The 21,616-nt window shown below is 37.7% G+C and overlaps 1 protein-coding gene across 1 annotated transcript in view; it reads left to right on the forward strand.

Moving 5' to 3' along the window:
* HIBCH (3-hydroxyisobutyryl-CoA hydrolase) overlaps positions 1 to 21,616 on the forward strand; it is a 77,739-nt gene that overhangs the window by 51,088 nt on the left and 5,035 nt on the right. Inside the window, exons 12-13 of the mRNA XM_077780263.1 lie at positions 13,327 to 13,446; positions 18,284 to 18,317. Coding sequence (XP_077636389.1) covers positions 13,327 to 13,446; positions 18,284 to 18,317 — 154 coding nt within the window. The remainder of the gene's footprint in view (positions 1 to 13,326; positions 13,447 to 18,283; positions 18,318 to 21,616) is intronic.

The raw sequence follows: 21,616 nt of genomic DNA on the forward strand, positions 1-21,616 counted from the left end.
CGCTCAGCTCCTGGAGCCTTCTTCTGATTCTATGTCTGTCTCTCTCTTTCCCTCTCCCTCTCTCTCTCTCTCTCTCTCTGCCCCTTTCCTGCTTGCACTCTACCTATCTCTCTCTCAAAAATAAAAAGGCATTACAAATTTTTTTAATAAAAAGAAACAAAAAACAAAAACTTTGTTTACTTGATGATCTTTCTTGCTATGATGATCTGTCCATTGCTGTAACTGGGGTGTTAAAGTCCCCTACCATTACTATGTTATTATCAATGAGTTTCTTTATGTTTGTTATTAATTGATTTATATATTTGAGTGTATCCAAATTGTGGGCATAAATATTTACAATTGTTGGCTGCTCTTGATGGATAGACCCCTTAATTATGATATAATGCCCTTCTTCATCTCTTGTTACAATCTTTGTTTTAGAATCTAGTTTGTCTGATAGAAGTATGGCTACTCTGGCTTTCCTTTGATGTCCATTTCATTTGAGTCCATCATCCCCTCACTTTCAATCTGTAGGTGTCTTTAGGTCTAAAATAAGTCTCTTGTAGGCAGCATATAGATGGATCTTGTCTTTTTTATTCATTCTGATACCTTAGGTCTTTTGATGGGGGCATTTAGTCCATTTACATTCAGAGTGATTATTGAAAGATATGAATTTAGTGCCATGGTGTTATCTGCAGAGTTGGTGTTTCTGGTGATTCTCTGGTCCTTTCTAGTCTTTGATGCTTTGGTGTTTTGGGGGGTTTGGGGTGGGGGGGGAGGTTTCTGTCTGTACCCAGAGTGCTCCTCAAAATTTCTTGCAGGGCTGGTTTAGTGGTTACAAACTCCTTTAGTTTTTGTTTGCCTGGGAAAGTCTCTGCTCCTATTCTCAATGACAGCCTTGCAGGATAATGCATTCCTGGCTGCATATTTTCCCCATTCAGTACATTGAATATTTCTTGCCACTCCCATCTGGCCTGCCAAGTTTCAGTCAACATGTCTGCTGCTAACCTTATGTGTCTACCCTTGTGGGTTAAGGACCTTTGTCCCTGACTTCTTTCAGAATTCTCTCTTTATCTTTGTTATGATATGTTGTGGTGTTGACCTGTTTTTGTTGATTTTGAGGGGAACTCTCTGTGCCTGTTGGACATGAATGCCTGTTTCCATCCCCAGATTAGGGAGATTCTCAGCTATTAACTTTTAGGAGTGTTTGAAATGTGGATAATCATTTTATATTTCAAGAATTATGACTTTAAGCTGGTTCTCTTGTTTCCAAAGCAATATAGAGACTGGTATTCCTGGTTTTTTCTTTTTCCCAGCAGTAGGGCCCGATTAAGTATGCACTTGGCAATTTTATTTGAAAATAGTCATGCAGCACTTTACCTGTTAGCTAAATGATGTCACTTTAAAGCAGTACAGATATGTAACTAGACATATTATTTTAAAACCACCAGCCTAACCCAAAATGGCGAGATAGAACTCAAATATTCTTTCAGTTTTCCTTCTATCCCTCTGAGAATGTGGTAAGCACATTTTTATCTTTATTTATCATTTTTATTTTACTTATTTTATTTTATTTATTTATCATTTGTATTCAGTTGACCTATAGCTCTGGTGAATGCATGTGGCTCCACCATACTCATATCTGCTGGGAGTAACATGGAGTGAGGATCAAAAAATCCCCCACTGAGGCCTCCCTGTTAGGGCTTAGAAACAGGGTTCCTTTTAATTATCTCAACCAGAAGCATACATCAAGAAACAACCCTGAAGATAGTTTTTAGTGCTTCTGTGAAAGGTTTGCAGATCAAATGTTTTAAAACATTCTAATAAAAACAAATTTTCCAGCAAATTTTTTAAAACATTCTAATACTTGTGTCAGTAAACTTAATTGCCCCTGACTCCTGCGGGCTCTTCAGGGATTCCTGTCTTCCTTCTGTAGGTCCTTAGGATCTAGTCCAAGTTCGAAGTTGGAACCATCTACTCTGTGTATAAGGGTTCTTTTCCACGATTGCCCACGGGGAAGAACAAAGTATTTTCAACATACTTGGCTAATCATAATCTTTTTTATCCTTTGTTTAGATTTTTAATGTTTTTACTGCTAATCACTATAGGATAACATGGGTTTTTTTAAAAAAAAATATGAGTAACTTGTAAATTCTTTACAACTGAGACAGTTTTCATAGTATCTTATTTTATGGCTTTTCACTTACTTTCTTAGATTTCCCTTCAATGTTCCAAATGTTCCAATACATTTTTTTTTTTTTTTAATGCTTGTGGTTGGAATTCCTCCAGTCTCTTTTAATCCCCCTTTGGGTGTAGGTTGTTCAATGTGCCAAACAATCCATGTAAGCTATTTGAGCTATTTAAATGTTAGGGAAACCTTAACCAAAGTCTCCAATTGACATGGTGTGTGTGTGTGTGTGTGTGTGTGTGTGTGTGTGTGTGTCTTTCTGTCTGTCTGTCTGTTTTAATTGTGCTAAAATACATACAACATAAAATTTACCATCTTGACCATTTTTAAATATATACTTCAGTTTTAAGTATATTCACATTGTTGTACAACCAATCTCTAGAACATTTTCCTTTTATAAAACTGAATGAAACTTTATACCCATTAAATAACAACTCCCCATTTCCTCCTCCCTCCAGTCCCTGGCAACCACTATTCTGCTGTCTGTTGCTATAAATTTAACTACACTGGATGTCTCACACAAACGGAAGCATATAGCAGTTGTCCTGTTGTGACTGGCTTCTTTCACTTAGCACAGTGTTTCAAGGTTCATACATGTTGTAGCATGTGCCAGAATTTCAATCCTTTTTAAGGCTAAATAATAATATTCCATTATATGTATATATCACATTTTCTTCATCATCTGTTGATGGGCATTTAATTTGGGTTTCTTTTACCTTTTGGCTCTTGTGAACATGCTGCATTGAACATGGATATACAAATATCTCTTCAAGATCCTGCTTTTAATTCTTTCGGATATACACTCAGAGTGAGTTGCTGCATTATATGGTAATTCTGTTTCTAATTGTTTCAGGAACCTCCGTATTATTTTCCATAGCAGCTGCACCATTTTATGTTACCATTAACAACTGTACATAAAGGTTCCGATTTTTCTACGCTTCGCCAACTCTTTCTGTCTTTTTGATGGTAGCCATCCTAATGGCTATGAAGTGATAGCTCATTGTGGTTTTGATTTACATTTCACTAATGGTTAGTGATACTGAACCTCTTTTCATATGCTTCTTGGCCATTTGTATCTTCTTTGGAGAAATGTGTAGTTCAAGTCCTTTGCCTATTTTTTAGTTGGGTTTTGGGGTGGGGTTTTTTTTTTTTTTGTATGAACTATAGGAAATGTTATCCTGTTTCATCTCCCTTTTCCAGTAATAAGACTAGAATGCTTGCCAAAGTGAAGAAGGTTCTTCAGGGACAATGGGAGAAATATTTATTTTCTAGAATTGCAAGTGATATCAGTAATCAAAGGAATACGAATAGAAGAGACTGAGACCCCACCCCATCACAGCTCAACTGTCAGCATGGACACTAAGCCCGGGAAAGGTAGTTTAGTAAGGTCACTAATCCTTAGGAGTGCTGGGGTATGAAGCCCATGGCTAGACAGAGAAATGAGAGCAAGGAGTAGTGGATCCAGTTAGTGTCCAGAAGGTGGTCCTGAGCAAATGGCCAGGGAAACTAGTGTTGCTTTTGACTTGTCTTTTTTCAGGCGTTTTCTTAGTTATCAATAGTATATAATATAATAGGGTAGCCTATTGTGTTAAAGGCTTAGAGGGCATATAAGTTCCTTTTTTAATACTAGAAAACTTCTAAAATTCTTTGGAATTTCTTCTTTCTAATCTGGGATGTATGAATTTGGTTTTGTATGCTTATTTTGTGAAGAATAAATGAAACTCAATTTTATACTTGAAGTTAATATATAAGAATATGACAGACTTCTTTTTTTTTTTTTTAATTTATTTCTAGGAGAGAGAGAGACAGCGTGAACAGGGGAGGGTCAGAGAGAGAGGGAGTCACAGACCAAAACAGGCTCCAGGCTCTGAGCTGGCAGTCAGCACAGAGCCCGACGCGGGGCTCGAACCCACGAACCGTGAGATCATGACCTAAGCGAAAGTCGGACGCTTAACTGACTAAGCCACCCAGGTGCCCCAGAATATGACAGACTTCTATTAAAAATTCATGCACTTCAAAAATTAGGGAAAAAGGAAGACTAAAAATAATAACTAGGCATAGATTTTAAGAAGAGCAACAAAATATTAGAGAAATTAAATGTGAAAGATTACTAATATTTCTGTAAGCTTTGAGAAGTATTAGTCATGTGCTATACCATTTAAAAATTGACACATGTTCTTGAAGAACATGTTCTACAGGAGTTGTTCTTCTCTTGTAAACAACTAGAAAACTGGAAAAAGTATATGAAACAAGTGTTCGTCAACATTGGACAATGCAGGCAGCATAGGACTGTGATTTCTGAGAGAAGGGAAGCAAGTGAGAAAGCCCAAAGATTGACTCAGCTTCCTTCTGCAGGAATTTTCAGAATATTGATCTGTACATGTTTTAAGTCAATTTCTACAAGACCATGAAAAGAACCACAGGAAAGTAGTGGTTTGAGCATTTAACAAGACCTGGGAAGAGTTCATGTTGCCATTAGCCAGAAGGTTTACACTTGAGTAGTGGGGGTAAATTAATACTAAATAAAGCCTGCCCTGAACTCCCAAGGTAATTAATTCAGTGGGGGAATAGATAGTCTTTTCAACACATAGTTCTGGAATAATTAGATACTCATATGCAAAGAATAAGGTACTTGACTCTTCCCTTGCACCTGGTGGAGGAGGAGAACATTCTCCTCTCTCTTTCTAGGGTCTCTAGCCCAGCCTAGCAATTAAACTGACATAAGCCAGATTAATAAGAGAAAAGCATATAAATTATATTAAATTTTTGCATGTACATGGGAACCTGCACAAGAGAATGAAGACCTGAACAAATAACTAGAGCTTTTGTACCTTTCAAAAGACAAATTTGTGAAGAATTGACCAGAGAAAGGAGTTTGGGCTAGGGGGGGTAATAAGTGGTGAAGAAGTAAGTAGGAAGATAAGGGTCAGTTTAATAAAATTTGTACAGTTGTCTTGGCCCCACATTCCCTGTCTCTGGTGATAACAGTGTCTTCCTCCTCCTACAGGAAGGGCATGGCAGTTTTAGTTCCTGGTTCCAGGAAAACAAGGAGGGTCATATTGTTTCTTACATCCCTTTAACTCAAAATAATCAGTGTGCCAAAGCACTGTATCTTTAGGTTATGTGTATCTTTAGGTTATCTGCTTTGAACTCCTTCCCACCATATGTAATTCAAAGTGGATTATGCACCTAAATGTAAGAGCTAAAACTGTCAACTTCTAAAAGAAAACGTAGAAAATCTTTGTGACTTTCGGTTAGCCAAGATTTTTTTTTGAAGTTTATTTATTTTGAAAGAGAGAGAGAGCATGCACACATAAGCAGGGGAGGGGCAGAGAGAGAGGGAGAGAATCCCAAGCAGGTTCTGTGCTGTTAGTGCAGAGCCCAATGTGGGGCTCAATCCCATGAACCATGAGATCATGACCTGAGTCAAAATCAAGAGTCAGACATTTAACCAACTGAGCCACCCAGGCATCCCAAGTGAAGATTTTTTTTAACGCAAAAAGCAAGAACTGCCAAGGAAAAAAATTGAATAATTAAATAGTTTTCTTTTTGAAAGACTTTGTGAAGAAAATCAAGAAGTCTAAGATTGGGAAGAAATATATTTGCAAAGTTTGTATCTGATAACAGGATTTTATTTATTTACTCATTTATTTATTTAGAGAGTGTGAATGGGGGAGCGGCAAAGCGAGAGGAAGAGAAAGAATCTTAAGCAGGCTCCACACCCAGAATGGAGCCCATCTCGGGACTCAATCTCATGATCTGAGATCATGACCTGAGCATAAATCAAGAGTTGGACATTTAACGGACTGAGCCACCAAGGTGACCCTGATAATCCTGGATTTTAATCCAGTGTATATAAATATTACAACTTAATGAGAATACAAACAGCACTCCCAGAAAATGGGAATTTAGACACTTCACCAAAGAACATGTATGAATGGCCACATGAAAAAATACTCAAGATCCTTGATCATTAGGAAAATGCAAATTAAAACCACAGTGGGAAGTCACTGTGAATCTATTAGAGTGGCTAGAATTTAAAGGTTGTGCTCACTTCGGCAACACATATACTAAAAATAGAATTTAAGGTTGACGGCACCAATGCCAAATGTTGGGAAGGATATGGAACATCTACAACTTACACATTGCTGGCAGGAAAGCAGCTTGGCAGTGTCTTATAAAGTTAAGTGTATATTTACTGTGAGACCCAAAAATCCTACCCCTAGAGATTTGCCCAAGAAAAATGTAAACATATGTCCACACAGATGCTTGTACTCACATGTTCATAGTCACTTTACTTATAATACCCAAAAACTGGAATACTGCTCAACTAGAAGAAAGGATGAGTTACTGATACGTGAAATGACATGGATAAATCTCAGAAGCATCATGCCAGGTGAAAAAAAGCAAACACAAATGACTACTTACTGTATGATTTTATAAAATTCTGGAGAAGAGAAAACCATAGGGCTGGAAAACAGATCAGTTACCTGGGGGTATGGAGGAGAGCTCTACAGGGTGATGGAAATGTTCTGTATCTTGATTGTGGGGTAGTTGCACAACTGTAAACATTTATCATAACTTAGAGAACAGTGCACTTAATATGAGTGAATTTTATATTTCAGTTCCACTTGAGTAAAGCTAAAAAAAAAAAAAAAAACAAATAAGGGGGCACCTGGGTGGCTCAGTCAGTTAAGCATCTGAGTTCAGCTTGGTCAGGATCTCATGGTTCTTGAGTTCCAGCCCCACATCAGGCTTGCTGCTGTCATGCACAACCTGCTTCAGATCCTCTGTCTCCCTCTCTCTTATGCTCTCTCTTGAAAATAAACATTTAAAAGAATTTTTTAAAAATTAAAAAAGACCACATATTTTTACAAAAGCAGTTTGACCTATAGGAGTGGGCATTATATTTGCTGAAGTTACCCATTATGCTATGCTGTGTATTGCTATCAATAAGAATAATCTAGTGGCAGTGTTGATGGATACATTGTGCCTTTGGGGAAGGAGTACAATAAACCTTAAGGGGAAAATGCATCAACTTATGTAAACAGGAAGAACAGTTTTCCAGTCCATTGATGGATTATCAGTGACCCTAAAATACTCTCATGAACATTTAGAGAATCATGAAATAGCAGTACTTGATTCTTTCTTTCTTTATTTTGTTGGTTTATTTTGAGAGAGAGAGAACACAGGCAGGGGAGGGGCAGAGAGAGAGAGAGGAAGAGAGAATCCCAAGTAGGTTCTGCTTCATCAGTGCAGAGCCTGACACAGGACTTGAATTCATGAACTGTGAGATCATGATCTAAGTGGAAACCAAGAGTTAGACGTTCAACCAACTGAGCCAGGTGCCCCAGTACTTGATTCAGACACTATCTTTTCATTTTTTTAAATTGTTAATACTTTAAAAAAATTATTTAAAAAGTCTTAAGGTCGCAGAAAGCACTCTTCTTGGACTGGCTCTAAGCCTTTGGTATAGATAAGAAAAAAATACTAGTGCCCATTTCTTTAAAGCGCTATTTTATCTTCATATAATAATATGACCCTTCAGAATAATAAAAAACATAGGTTTAAAAAACAAAAATATTTCTGTGAAACTGCAGCTTACTGTGAATTAGACTGACTTGCTCTAGTGTAGGCATTTTATATTTCTCTTCGCTTATTGTCAATCTGAACATGTCTGGAAATGATTTATAGATAGAAGTACAAAATATGTAAAATGATTATTTAGAAAAATATTCGCAATTCATAGCATAGTTGATATAAATGATCTAAATATACATGAATTCCTAATTGTTAAGGTTCTTTTCTTTTCGAGTTAAATCTGACAGAGCCTAGCTTATCTATATATAGCCCCTTCAGTCAGCCAGGAGGCCTACTTGGTAGAATTCTTCTAATTGTATCATTATAGGCTTGTTAAATAATGTTCTTTTAATTGTATCAATATAGGCTTGTTGAATATTGGTTTTCTTTTTCATTTTTTTTAAATGTTTTTTATTCATTTTTGGGAGACAGAGCATGAGTAGGGGAAGGAGGGAGAGAGAGGGGGAGACACAATACGAAGCAGGCTCCAGGCTCTGAGCTGTCAGCACAGAGCTTGACTTAGGGCCGGAACCCATGAACTGTGAGATCATGATCTGAGCCAAAGTCAGACGCTTAACTGACTGAGCCACCCAGGTGCCCCAAATATTGGTTTTCTTTTGCTAATGCATGTCAGACTGTGTATTACTGGGTATTCTGGTTAACCCTGAGGGGAGGGGCAGAGGCAGTATCCTGAGTTTTTCTTTTGTTGGAAATTTCCCAGGATTTGATAAAACTTAACACAGGAAGGCTTCCTAGGATTGTTACTTATAATCAGCAATGATTATAATGCTGATACCATTCTTAGAGCGCAAGGTCCATGTCCTGTTCCCTGTTGTCTCTTCTGAAATGTCTAATGCATAGTAAATGTTCAGTAATAGTAAATTGAGATGAGAATGTGAATTATTTCATAAAAAAGAGAAAGGGGCACCTGGGTGGCTCAGTCAGTTGAATGTCCAACTCCTCATTTTGGCTCAGGTCTTGCTTGACCTCATAGTTCCTGGGATCAAGTCCCATGTCAGGCTCTCCACTGGCAGTGTGGAGCCTGCTTGGAATTCTTTCTCCCTCTCTCTCTGCCTCTCTCTCTCTCTCAAAATAAAAAAAAAAAAAATTTAAAACAACACAAAAAGGAAAGAAAGAAGTTGGCTGTTTGGTATACAGGAGACAGCTAATCTTTAAAGGGTCAGTTAATTTGGGGACAATATTAACCAATGTTTTACCAAGTAGAAATGTGTTTACTAGGTTGTGTGGGTACAGGATCATATATACACATTTCTGACATAGCTGAAGATTGAAGTCCTAATCATTCATTCCAGTTTTCTGGAATAGTCTCTGTGTTCCCTTCTTAATGAATGAGGCTATATTATATGAGCTCCCTTAACTCTCTTCTGTCATCCTTTTGATTCCTCTAACATGTCTCACCTCCCTGCCAAGGGAAGCATCCCTATCTGTGCCCTCATTCTGTCCTTTCCTATCTCATTTAGGAGCTAATTGCATCAGCCCTCGTCCTCTTTCTGTTATCTTCAACATATTACCTTCTTGGGTTAGTGCACGTTTTCTTTTGCCACTATTTTCAGAAGCTTCCCTACTTTTACAAAAAAGCTTTCTCTTGATCGTTTTTTCTGAAGCTACCATACTGACTTTGTCTTTCCCTCCTTGCCGTCAAAATTGCACAAGCAAGTTTTTATTTACTTCTTTCTACCACTTGATGTAACATCCTCTCCATCTTTGCTCTTTTTGACTCTTCTTCAGCCTTTGATATTGACTACCTTTTATAGCCTTGCATGGTAGAAGAATGTAGGCTTTGGAATTAGAAGGCTTGGGTTTGGATTCCTCTCTGTGTGACATCTGGTTTCATTTGTATAATGTGCATGCATGTGAATGTCCTTGCCTGAGAGCTGAGGAAAATGTACTCAGTACATGTTCCATCCCTACCCTTCCCTGTTTAGCTTGGTTTCTGACACAATGCATATCCTATATTGCCATACCATTTATGAGGTAGGTAGTATTACTATTTCCATTTTACTAATGAAGAAATTAAGATCAATTATGTAGAATGTGGTGGAGCTGGGGTTCTGCTGAGTTGTTGGACTCTTAGAGTTCAAACCTTGAGTCTCTGTGCCAAATTGCCAGTATACTATTTCTTTAAATATGATGTCTTAGGAAATATATTTACTTTCTAATTCATGAAATGTCTGAACCAGTGGAGCTTTTCAAATAAAATATTCTTTTTTTCTCTATCATATATTTGTGTGTGTGCGCGCAAGCACGGACAATGGAGGAGCCCTTATATGGCCTTTTTACCCCCTCTGTTTCATCCATTCTTCTACCTATTTCCTTCTGACAACCACTAGTTCTCTGTATTTAAGTCTGTTTTGTTTTTGTTTTTCTCTTTGTTCATTTGTTCTGTTTCTTAAATTCAACATATGAGTGAAATCATATGGTATTTGTCTTTCTCTGACTTGCTTAGCTTAGCATTATACACACTAGGTCCATCCATGTTGTCAAAGTCAAGATCTCCTTATTTTTTTATGGCTGAGTCATACTTTATTGTACATACACACCATATCTTCTTTATTCATTCCTCTGTTGTTGGACACTTGGGTTGCTTCCATATCTTGGCTATTGTAAATAATGCTGCAGTAAACATAGGGGTGCTTGTATCTTTTCAAATTAGTGTTTTTGTTTTCTTTGGGTGAATATCTGGTAGTGGAATTACTGGATCATGTGGAAATCCTATTTTTGATTTTTTGAGGAACCTCCATAATGTTTTCTCCAGTGGCTGTACCAGTTTGCATTCCTACCAATAGTTCACAAGAATTCCTTTTTCTCCACATCCTCACCAACACTTGTTGTTTCTTGTCTTTTTGTTACTGGCTCTTCTGACTAGTATACAGTGATATCTCATGGTGGTTTTGATTTACATTTCCCTGTTACTTAGTAATGTTGAACAACTTTTCATGTGTTTGTTGGCCATGATAGGTCTTTGGGAATATGTCTGTTCATGTCTTCTCCCTCTTTTTAATTAGATTGTTTTTGTGTTAAGTTGTATAAGATCTTTATATATTTTGGATATTAATCCCTTATTGAACATAACATTTGCAGGTATCTTTCCCCGTTTAGTAGGTTCGTTCACCTGGTCATTTTGCTGATGGTTTCCTTCACTGCACAAAAGCTGTGTGTGTGTGTGTGTGTGTGTGTGTGTGTGTGTGTGTGTACTCCCAATAGTTTATTTTTGCTTTTGTTTCCCTTGCCTTAGACACACACACACACATACACACACACACACACATATATATATTTTTTTAGAAAATATTTCTACTGTCAGTGTCAATTAACTGCCTGTGTTTTCTTCTCAGAGTTTTATGGCTTCAGGTTTCACATTTAGGTCTTTATCCATTTTGAGCTTATTTTTGGTATGCTGTAAGAAAGTGGTCTAGGTTCTTTCTCTTGCATGTAGCTGTCCAGTTTTCCCAACACCATTTATTAAAGAGCCTATCTTTTCCCCATTGTATATTCTTGCCTCCTTTCTTGTAGATTAGTTGACCATATAAGTGTGGGTTTATTTCTGGGGTGTCTGTTTCATTGGTCTATGTGTTTATTTTTGTGCCAATGCCATTCTGCTTAGATTACTATAGCTTTGTCGTGGATCTTGAAATCTGAGATTGTAATACCTCCAGCCTTGTTTTTCTTTCTCAAGGTTGCTTTGGCTATTTCAGGTCTTTTGTGAGTCCATATGAATTTTAGTAGTATTCTAGTATGGAAAATGCTGTTGGTATTTTCATAGAGATTGCATTAAATATGTAGATTACTTTTGGTAATATAGACATTTTAACAATATTTGGTTCTTCTAATCCATGAGCTTGGAATATCTTTCCATTTGGGTCATCTGCAGTTTCTTTCATCAATGTTTTATAGTTTTCAGAGTACAGGTTTTTTACCTCCTTGGTTAAGTTTATTCCTAGGTATCTTATTATTTTTGGTGCAATTATAAATGGGATTGTTTTCTTATTATGTGGCCTTTTTAATGAAATTAATTGGTAGCCAAATGAGGAAGTATAGCAAAGATAGAGTTTGTGTTTTGAGGATTCTAGATTGCATATAAAGTGCCAAACCAAGAAAGAGGACACAGACAATTAGACATCATGGTAGTTCTGAGGTACATAATTGTGGGCTTATATAATACAGCCCTGTTGGAAAGGCAATTGTAACTTCATTGACTTTGCAGACTGGAAGAGATAGAAGTTGGCTATGTCACTCCTTTAAGAACATCTTTCAGCATTGTGAATGAAGTTCTTCCAGATGTTCACCTGTGATAATGTGGGCATGGCTCTGGCTAGAGAAAACCAGTGGTTTCATCAGCAGAATGGATCCCTTCCTTGTCTTCTTGCCTGTGGGAGGGAGGGGCCTCCTAGCACATCTGTGCATGCACAGATGGCACTGCTGTATGGGTGCCATCAACCTCATGGCCAGCAACCAGAAAGGCGCAAACGTGAGTGGTATTGCTACTGGGCATTAAATGAGATCATGTGTGTACAACACTGAGGGCAAAAGGGTGCGTTCCTGTGAAGATGAATCGGATGCATAAAAGCCTTAGTTGCTTTTTCTCCCTCTCTTTCCTCTTTTCTTCAGCATTGTGACTACAGGTAGGACACTAATCTTCACTGACCTTTTTCTGTAGAGTAGCCATCTAGGTTTTAGCAGCTGTTAGGTATTATATACTGCCCTTTCCATTCACTCTGTTCTCTGAATCTTTGCAAGACTTGGGATTGCTACAAGGAACCTGGAATCTTGATGTGGGGAATTTTTTGAATTAAAAAGTGAAATTTATACCTTTGAAATAACTACTCAACAACATGCTTGAAAACTGCACATTGCAATCATAAAGAAAAGGGCAAGTATCATATTTACATGGCATGTGATGGGACCTCTTGTAGCAGCTGTTGGTCACAGTCATGCACATATGTCACAACGCGAATAATAGCATCTTTAAATGCAAAAAGAAGTAGCCAACCAGCTGGGCCTGTAATTCTTGTTTTATTAAACATTTAAATACTGTAGAAGACCATCTCATGGCATCTTGAATTGTTTTCTCTCCTTGCTTTTGAGGTAAGTGGATTTATTTATAGATAAAGATTATAGTTCAGCTAAAACATGTCTCTTTATTCACAAAAAGGGAAGGAAAGACTACTGTATTACGATTCCAGATTCTTTATAAAGTTAAAATGTCCTCTGATATATATATTTGTTGTTTGTCATATATGTATTAATTTAATCACTGTTTGCTTACCTAGTTGGGATCATAATTTACTTCAGGCAGCTACAAAATATAGGTATGTTTTATTAAGTAATAGGTACAGAATTTATTCCACTAGTGGAATGATCTTGTTGTTATAATAGATTAGAAAACTGTTGGTGCTTTGGCAAGATTAGGCTAAAGCATAATCTTACTTTTATGAAACTGTCATCTGAAAGTACTCTTTAAGGAGCAAATTTTAATAAGATTTATGTCAAAACATTTATTATAGACAGTAAAGGAACTATTGAGCTAAAACTAGCAAAAACATTTTTTTCTCTCATAGGTAATTAATAAAATGTCTCCAACATCCCTAAAGATAACACTAAGACAACTCATTGAAGGGTCTTCAAAGACCTTGCAAGAAGTATTAATTATGGAGTATCGGCTGAGTCAGGCTTGTATGGTAAGAATTTTTGAAATATATAGTTATTTTCTATTTATGAAAATAATGTTCATTGTAGAGCATGTAAAATATAGAAAGCTATAAACAAGAAACTTAAAACTGCCAGTAAATCTATTCTGTGGAAACACAACAGGCCAGTAAGCTTAAGGTGTGTGGAACTATTCTCCCAAATTATTTTTAAGCCTTTATGAAATAGCAATTACATTTGCATGTACTATATATAAGAAAGCCTCTAATCTCAGGTGGAATTCAAAATAGAAATTAACCATTTTTCAGGCATAGTTTCTGACCATGTAGAGAAGCATAAACTCTCTACAGCTGAATTCCCTCATTGGTAAAACAAGGAGTATGTGTGTGTGTGTAAAAGATACATATATATATATATACACACATACATATATACACATATATATACATATCTATACATATATACATATTCATATATATTCATATATACACATATATATTCATATATATACACATATATTCATATATATACACATATATTCATATATATACACATATATATTCATATATATACATATATATTCATATATATATGAAATGTACACATGGAAGTTACTAGTCTGTTACATGTTTTAGTTAATAGATTAGCACCAAAAGTTCCATTGTAAATACACATAGAATAGAAAATAATCACATAGAATATTAATTTTATGACATATTTTGGAGTCGTAGAGATTTCTTCTTCTAGGTGGTAAACTCTTTGAAAGCAGAATCATTGCTTTTGTGTTGTGGGTAGAGGGCCTTTAGGTTAATAAATTTATGGCTTCAAGAAAATATTCTGTTTAATAACCAGGAAGCAGATATCCCTAATGGACTTTCATGTCTTGCAATAGTTAAGAGGAGAACATGGGTGGCTCGGTCAGTTAAGTGTCATGAGTCTTGTCCAAGTCATGACCGGTTTTAGCTCAGGTCATGATCTCATGGTTCATGAGATTGAGCCCTGTGTTAGGCTCTGCGCTGGCAGCACAGGGCCTGCTTGGGATTGTTGCCCTCCTCTCACTCTGTCCCTCCCCTGCTCTTGCACTCTCTCTCAAAATAAATAAACATTAACAAAAGGAGAAATAGTTAAGGTATTCAAAGCAGTTCATCTAATTATAAATAAAATTCCGTTAGTCACTTTAATCTTAAAGTCCCTCCTAGTAGATGAAAGTGGCGGCTGAAGTCTGTTGTTGTTAAAAAAAAAAAAAAGATACTATGCCAAGCACCTCACATATATCCTGTCCATTAAATTTTACACAGTTTTTTAGAATGGTAGGTATTATTCTTGTCTCCATTTTACAGATGAGGAAAAGTAACCTGTCTAAGGTGGTATAGCTATTAAGTGACAGACACATGGTGTGTGAAACCAGGTGGGGGCCTTTAGGCTAATAAATTCACTCTGGGGCCCTGTACCCACCACTACCCAGTACACCTCAGACAGTCGATGCTTCTCACTATACACTTACTGCACTGCCTGGATTGATTGATTGATACCTTCCTTCCTTCAGCGAATACATTAGATGTGTTGCCAGGTACTGTGCTAAGTGTTATGTTGTAGAAAGAGTGACCCAATCCTTCGTCTCATGAGATTTATAGTCTACTGAGCCTATGAAGAACAAGTAAACAAAATAAGTAAAATAGTTACAAATTATGGCAAGTGCTCCAAAGGAAACATACAGATTGAAGACAGAAGAGAATGATGCAGGGACAGGAGCTGGTGGGAGAGACAAAGGGAAATAAGTAGTCAGAGAAGATGGCTTTGAAATGCCTGCTCATCTGTGACCTGAAGGGTGAGAAAGGAGTATAGTTGAGAAGTCTCTTCAGTTTCAGCAGTGGATGATCTGGTTCTCTTTGCTTTAAGAAAGTAATTATTACTGCTGAATGGAGATGAGGTTAGAAGGGTTCAAGAGTGGATGCAGAGACCAGATTTGAGTTTTTACAGTAATCCAGCTTTCAAGTTGTAGTGGCTTAGATGGAGGCGGCGGCAATGGAGAGAAGTGAATGATTTTGAGACTGATGTAGGAGAGAATTGATAGGCCTTAATGATGGATGTGAGGGAAGGAAAGAATGCATTTAGGAATTGGAGCTTGGAGCTGTGGGTTAGAGATTTAAGTCTGAAACTTTGGAGATTTACTTACTAAATAAGCTTACCATGTGTTAGAGGCACCAAGAATGCATAGGTCCACAAAACAGACAAAATGCCTGTTCTCATGGATCTTGCTTTATAGTGGGGGATATAGATTGTAAACAGATGAAATTATAAAATATATAGTATATGATTATAAGTACTAAAGAGGAGAAGTAAAGTAGGAAGAAAGTATGGCATAAGGAATGGGGGACCGTTTGAACTTACAGATAGGATGACCAGTGAAGACCTGAGAAGATGTTCTCTGAGTGCAAACCTGAAGGAAGTGAAGGGTTGAGCAGTGTAAGTATCTGGGAAGATCATCCAGGCAGAGGCAGTACAAAGCTGTGAGGCAGGAGTGTGCCTGCCTGTTCTAGGAGCTGCAGGAAGCTTTGATGCATGGCGTGGGCAGACGAAGAGGGTCAGTGAGGGAAATGAAGTGAGAGTTTACAGGGTAGAGAAGGGCTGGGCAGAGCATATATAGCTTCCTCCAAGGTCTTTTATAAAACTTTGGCTTTTGTTCTGAGTAAAATGGGAAGGTACTGGATGTTTTTGAGCAGAGGAGTGACATGATCTTATATTTTAATACAAGTGATAACTCAGGTGCTCATGGGTATAGAATGGATAAGGTCATATAGAATGAAAATGAGAGAGCCCAGATCTGAGCCCCAAGATATCCAGCATTTTGAATAGGGTAGAGGAGAAAGAGCAGCGGAAGAGAAAAAGGATGGAGGTGGGAGAATCAGGAGAGTCATGAAAGCCAGAGATGAATGTGTCAAGGAGAAGGAAGCACTGCCAAAGTGTCCAGTAGGGGAGTCACACTCAACATATGGCGCCACAGAAGTTACAGGTGATTTTGGCAAGCCATTTCAGAGTGTGGGGGCAGAAGTTATAGTGTGGTGACTCAGAGAGGAAGTGAGTAGATGGGATGTGGAGAAGTGGAGGCTCTATGTACACAACTCCTTCTTCCTAGAAATAGGATAGAAGCTGGGACTGTAGGTAGAATCAAGTGTTATTTTAGAAGGTAGAAGATACTAGAACATATTTATAAATGATTGGGAATGATCCAATAGAGAAAAAAGATGATGTTGATGATCCAATAACATTTACTGGATACTTACTGTGTGTCAGACACCGTGCTGGGATGTGGAGTAAGATAATCCTGTGATGGATGTATTGGTATTGCCAGTTCATGTAAGGAAGCTTGGCATTAGTGAAGTTAGTAGCTACAAGTCACATAGCCACTATGTAGTGGAGCCATGGGGTGAGCCCCGACATTTGAATTGCAGTCAGTCACTGAGTTATGCTGCCTACACTGATATTCCAGGAGAAGAAATAGAGATTTGCTAGGGCTAGAGGTTGAGAAGGTAAAAAGCAGTTAAAATTATCATCTTGGGAAGTGGGGAAGAGAATAACTCCCCGTTGGCCAGTTTTCCATGCCTGTTTGAGATTTGTGGTCATGAATTTTATTTTTTTTTAAATTAAAACTTTGTTTTAAATATAATTTATTGTCAAATTGGCTAACATACATTGTGTAAAGTGTGCTCTTGGTTTCTCAGGTAGATTCCCGTGGTTCATCACTTACATACAACACCCAGTGCTCATCCCAACAAGTGCCCTCCTCAGTGCCCATCACACATTCTCCCCACCTCCAACAACCCTCAGTTTGTTCTCTGTATTCAAGAATCCCTTGTGGTTTGCCTCCCTCTCTCTCTGTTTGTAACTTTTTTCCCCTTCCCTCCCCCTACCCCATGGTCTTGTTAACTTTCCAAGATCCACATAAGAGTAAAAACATATGATATCTTTCTTTCCCTGACACTCAACATAATACCTTCCAGTTCCATCCACGTTGCTGCAAGTGGCATGATTTCCTTCTTTCTCATTGCCAAGTAGTATTCCATTGCATATATATAAACCACATCTTCTTTATCCGTTCATCAGTTGATGGACATTTAGGCTCTTTCCAGGATTTGGCTGTTGTTGAAAGTGCTGCTGTAAACATTGGGGTACATGTGCCCCTATGCATCAGCACTCCTGTATCCCTTGGGTAAATTCCTAGCAGTGCTATTGCTGGGTCCTAGGGGAGTTCTATTGTTAGTTTTTTGAGGAACCTCCACACTGTTTTCCAAGTGGCTGTACCAGTTTGCATTCCCACCAACAGCGCAAGAGGGTTCCCGTTTCTCCACACCCTCGTTCAGCATCTGTTGTTTCCTGAGTTGTTAATTTTCGCCACTCTGTGTGGTCATGAATCTTAAATGAAACCAATCACAGTTGTATGATTTTTCTACAGCAAGATTTAGCTGCTCGAAAGAAGGCAGAGGTATATGGTAGGGACAGATGGGTTTTTGCCAGGAAAGAATACAGGGGAGAGAAAGGATTAAGGCAGATGAGGGCATTTTCTAGGCAAGATGACCCCATTAATGGACTGGGGAAACTGGGCTGGATGAGGAGCCAAGTGAGTGGTGGAAAAGTTGTAGAATCAGTGGTGTTCAGTGGAGTCAGGGATTTGCAAGTGAAGGTACTTGGGTCGATAAGAATTGGAGGCGGTGATCAGCGAATGGGTCATAAAGGCAGTCCCAGTCTCTGAATGTGTATTTCAGGCTATGGCCGTGAGGGTAGGAGGCTGCAGTGGGGTGGAGGGGAGAGGTCATCACTGCAAATAAGGATGCCTGGAAATTCACCATTTAATCTTGATTTTTCTTTCAGGGAGGCCATGACTTTCATGAAGGTGTTAGGGCAGGTAAGTGATGGATATTCTTCCCAGCTATTATGGAAATAGGATTTGTGAGCAAAGATGATAGTTGTTTTATTAGTGAAAATTATACTTTCATAAAGATTGCAAAGTTGTTGCTATTTTAATATTACCAACTGACATATAAGGGAAAATCAGTCTTTAAAACCAATATTGTTTGAAAACTTCACATAACCTTGTGTCACTGCTCCCTAATTTCTGTGTAAGAGGTAACCCTGCTTTCTACAGTCATTCAGACTGCCTCTGCTAAGTGCAATTGCGTTTGAAAAGTTTTTCTGTTGCTGAAAGGTTTGAAAGGTGCATTTATTTCCTTGCAAGAAGCCCTGAAGTCCCCTACTGCTCTTCTCTCTCATACTGGCCTGGCAAAATCCCAGCAGCATTGAACTCTCCCATTACCTCTTTGCCTATAACTGAGAAGTTCAAATTGACATTGAGAGAAAAAACTATATACAATAATTGGTAACATGTGCTAGTGTTCTTATGAATATCTGATTTATCTTTATCATCTCCGAAGTCAGCATATTTAGAAAAAGCAAGTGAAATGGGTTTTTTTGTTCTTAGCAAATTTGCAACAATTTTTTATGTATAAGCCCATATCCCCCATAAATAATAGCTGTGTATGTTGTATAAAATGAGTTCTTAACCTTTGCATGTGTTTTGCACATATAATTTTTTAATGTTTTTATTGATCGCTTTAATATAGTTCAGAGTCTGTATTTACTTTAAATAAAAGATTATGTTCTCTGAGCTGTAAGCTTTGATAAACACTGGTCACCATTGTAGAATTATCTTAATTTATGGCATGATAAAATATCAGAAATAAGTAGGGATTTAAATCCTTTTAGAAGACACAGGGAATTGAGTCAGAGGAGAGGGGTATATGTTTTATAGAAACCAGGTAAAATGGGTACTTTTCCCACTAATTCCCTACAAATTCTTGCTGCATGTGGATCAGAGCCTACATCTCTGTTGGTAGAAGGACATGTGTGCTATTTGGGTTTTACTGTTAAAGTATTCATTATATGTTACAGCAGCCCTTCTTAAGCTTAAAAAATGAAGGTATTGCTTTCATATTTATTGTCCATTATTTTAAGGAAACAGTTAAAACCAAGCAGCATCAAAGTTTTGATTCATAAGTCAGGAGCTTATCAAGCTGCTTTCTAATGAAGAGAAAGCATACTGCCTCATCTTCAGCATAAGCTCCTTATTTTGAAAGCAGTATCTATTCTGGGTAAAACTGTTTGGTGTTCTTGCATAATAACCAAATGTTTGCTACAGTTTGCTAATTATAAAATATGTTAGCAAATTAGATAAAATAAACTAGCAAATTAAGGGACTGGTTGTTAAAAATTCTTACTCTTAACATCTAGAATAAACTTCTTCCTGGTTATAGAAGAAAATAAAAATAGGTTATTTCAGCAAGCTAAAGAGTTACCAAATGGAATTTGAGTGGGTGCCTCATGAGACTTGAAAAACCCTGAGCTGTCTACATGGCAAGGACTTGTTATATCTGTGCTAAGTAAAAAACTTATGTCAGTTTGAAATAAAAGAACAGCCAGATTTGATTAATATTCTCTCTATTTTTGCCCTTCAGACTGTCAAGGAGGTAGATAGCATGATAGCATTGGCCAGAGGGATTAAAAAGGAAGAGATTCTTGAAGAAATAATGTTCCAGGATTGTTTTTCTTTATGCTGTCTGGGGAATGGAAAACTGTCAAATTGGCAGGGATCATAACATCAGTGTTCAGTGTTACCACCGATCTGATATTAGCTAGAATCCTGTAGCTAGGCAGCCCAGACTTAAAAAGCTCTAGTATCCACATTTAATAATGCACAAAGCCCCTTTCCCTCTTCCTCCTGCTTCTTGGTTCCCAGATTGCTTCTTTAATTATTTAGCCTTTTAATACTAAATTTGTTTTTTTTTTTAGGTTCAGAGTTTTTATGTTTAAATATTTTTATCAATCACAAGAATTATGCACATTTTAAATGTTGCAATTCCCTACCATTAACCATACCTAGTCTCCTTCTCAAAAAAATTTTTTGAGATAATTGTACATTAACACACAGTGTTAAGAAATAATATAGAGAGATCCTATGTGCCCTCCAAGTTTTCCCAAACAGTAACATTTGTGTAACTGTAGTATACAATCACAACCAGGAAGCAGACACTCCTACCTTTTTAAAGGAGAGGTTTCCCAATTGCTTTGTACTTAGGATCCTGTGGGGATGCTATGTGGCTACACTGAATGATGACTACTCCAAAATAAGAGAAGTCGAGTTTCTTATGATAACCTGCAGAGAAGTCTGGTATTTTAATGCAGAGCTGTGTGAACCAGAGGATTCAGCAAAACAGCAGTATCCACATTTAATTATGCATAAAGTCATCCCCTTCTCTACTTTAAGTAATTTTCCTTTCAACTCAATGTGGAGGAGGTTAGAAGGCAGATTTGGGCCCTCCACCCTCCCCTGCCTTCCCTTTAAACTACACCAACCCTGGTTTTAGCTGTTTTATAACAGGAAGATTTCATTTACGATTTTGTTTGAAGAAGGGAAAAGAGTTCTAAGCCTTAAGCCACATTAGTTCATAGGCTGTATTCAAGCTACGGGCATCAGACTTAGCAGGTTGGGAAATAACCACATGGATCATCATCCAGCCAAATTCTGCTGAGGCTTAATTTGAAAGAAAAATGGAACCAATAACAAAAATTTAAACCCTGCAGGAAAAAATGTGCTATAGAAAATATGCCTCGTCACCCTCCTACACTGTTGGTGGGAATGTAAACTGGTACAGCCCCTCTGGAAAACAGTGTGGAGGTTCCTCAGGAAACTAACAATAGAACTCCCGTATGACCCAGCAATAGCACTGCTAGGAATTTACCCAAGGGATACAGAAATGCTGATGCATAGGAGCACATGTACCCCAATGTTCATAGCAGCACTCTCCACAATAGCTAAAACATGGAAAGAGCCTAAGTGTCCATCAACAGATGAATGGATCAAGAAGATGTGGTTTATCTATACCATGGAATACTACATGGCAATGAGAAACAATGAAATCTGGCCATGTGTAGCAACATGGATGGACCTTGAGGGTGTCATGCTGAGCGAAATAAGTCAGGCAGAGAAGGACAAATATCATATGTTTGCACGTATAGGAGGATTAGGAGGAACTTGACGGAGGAACAAGGGGGAGAAGAAGGGCGGAAATGGTGGGGGAAAGGGAGAGAAGCAAACCATGAGAGACTCTTGAATGCTGACAAAAACTGAGGACTGATGGATGTGGGGGG

Source organism: Crocuta crocuta, unplaced genomic scaffold, assembly GCF_008692635.1.
Source record: "Crocuta crocuta isolate KB4526 unplaced genomic scaffold, BGI_CrCroc_1.0 scaffold38, whole genome shotgun sequence".
Classification (NCBI taxonomy): domain Eukaryota; kingdom Metazoa; phylum Chordata; class Mammalia; order Carnivora; family Hyaenidae; genus Crocuta; species Crocuta crocuta.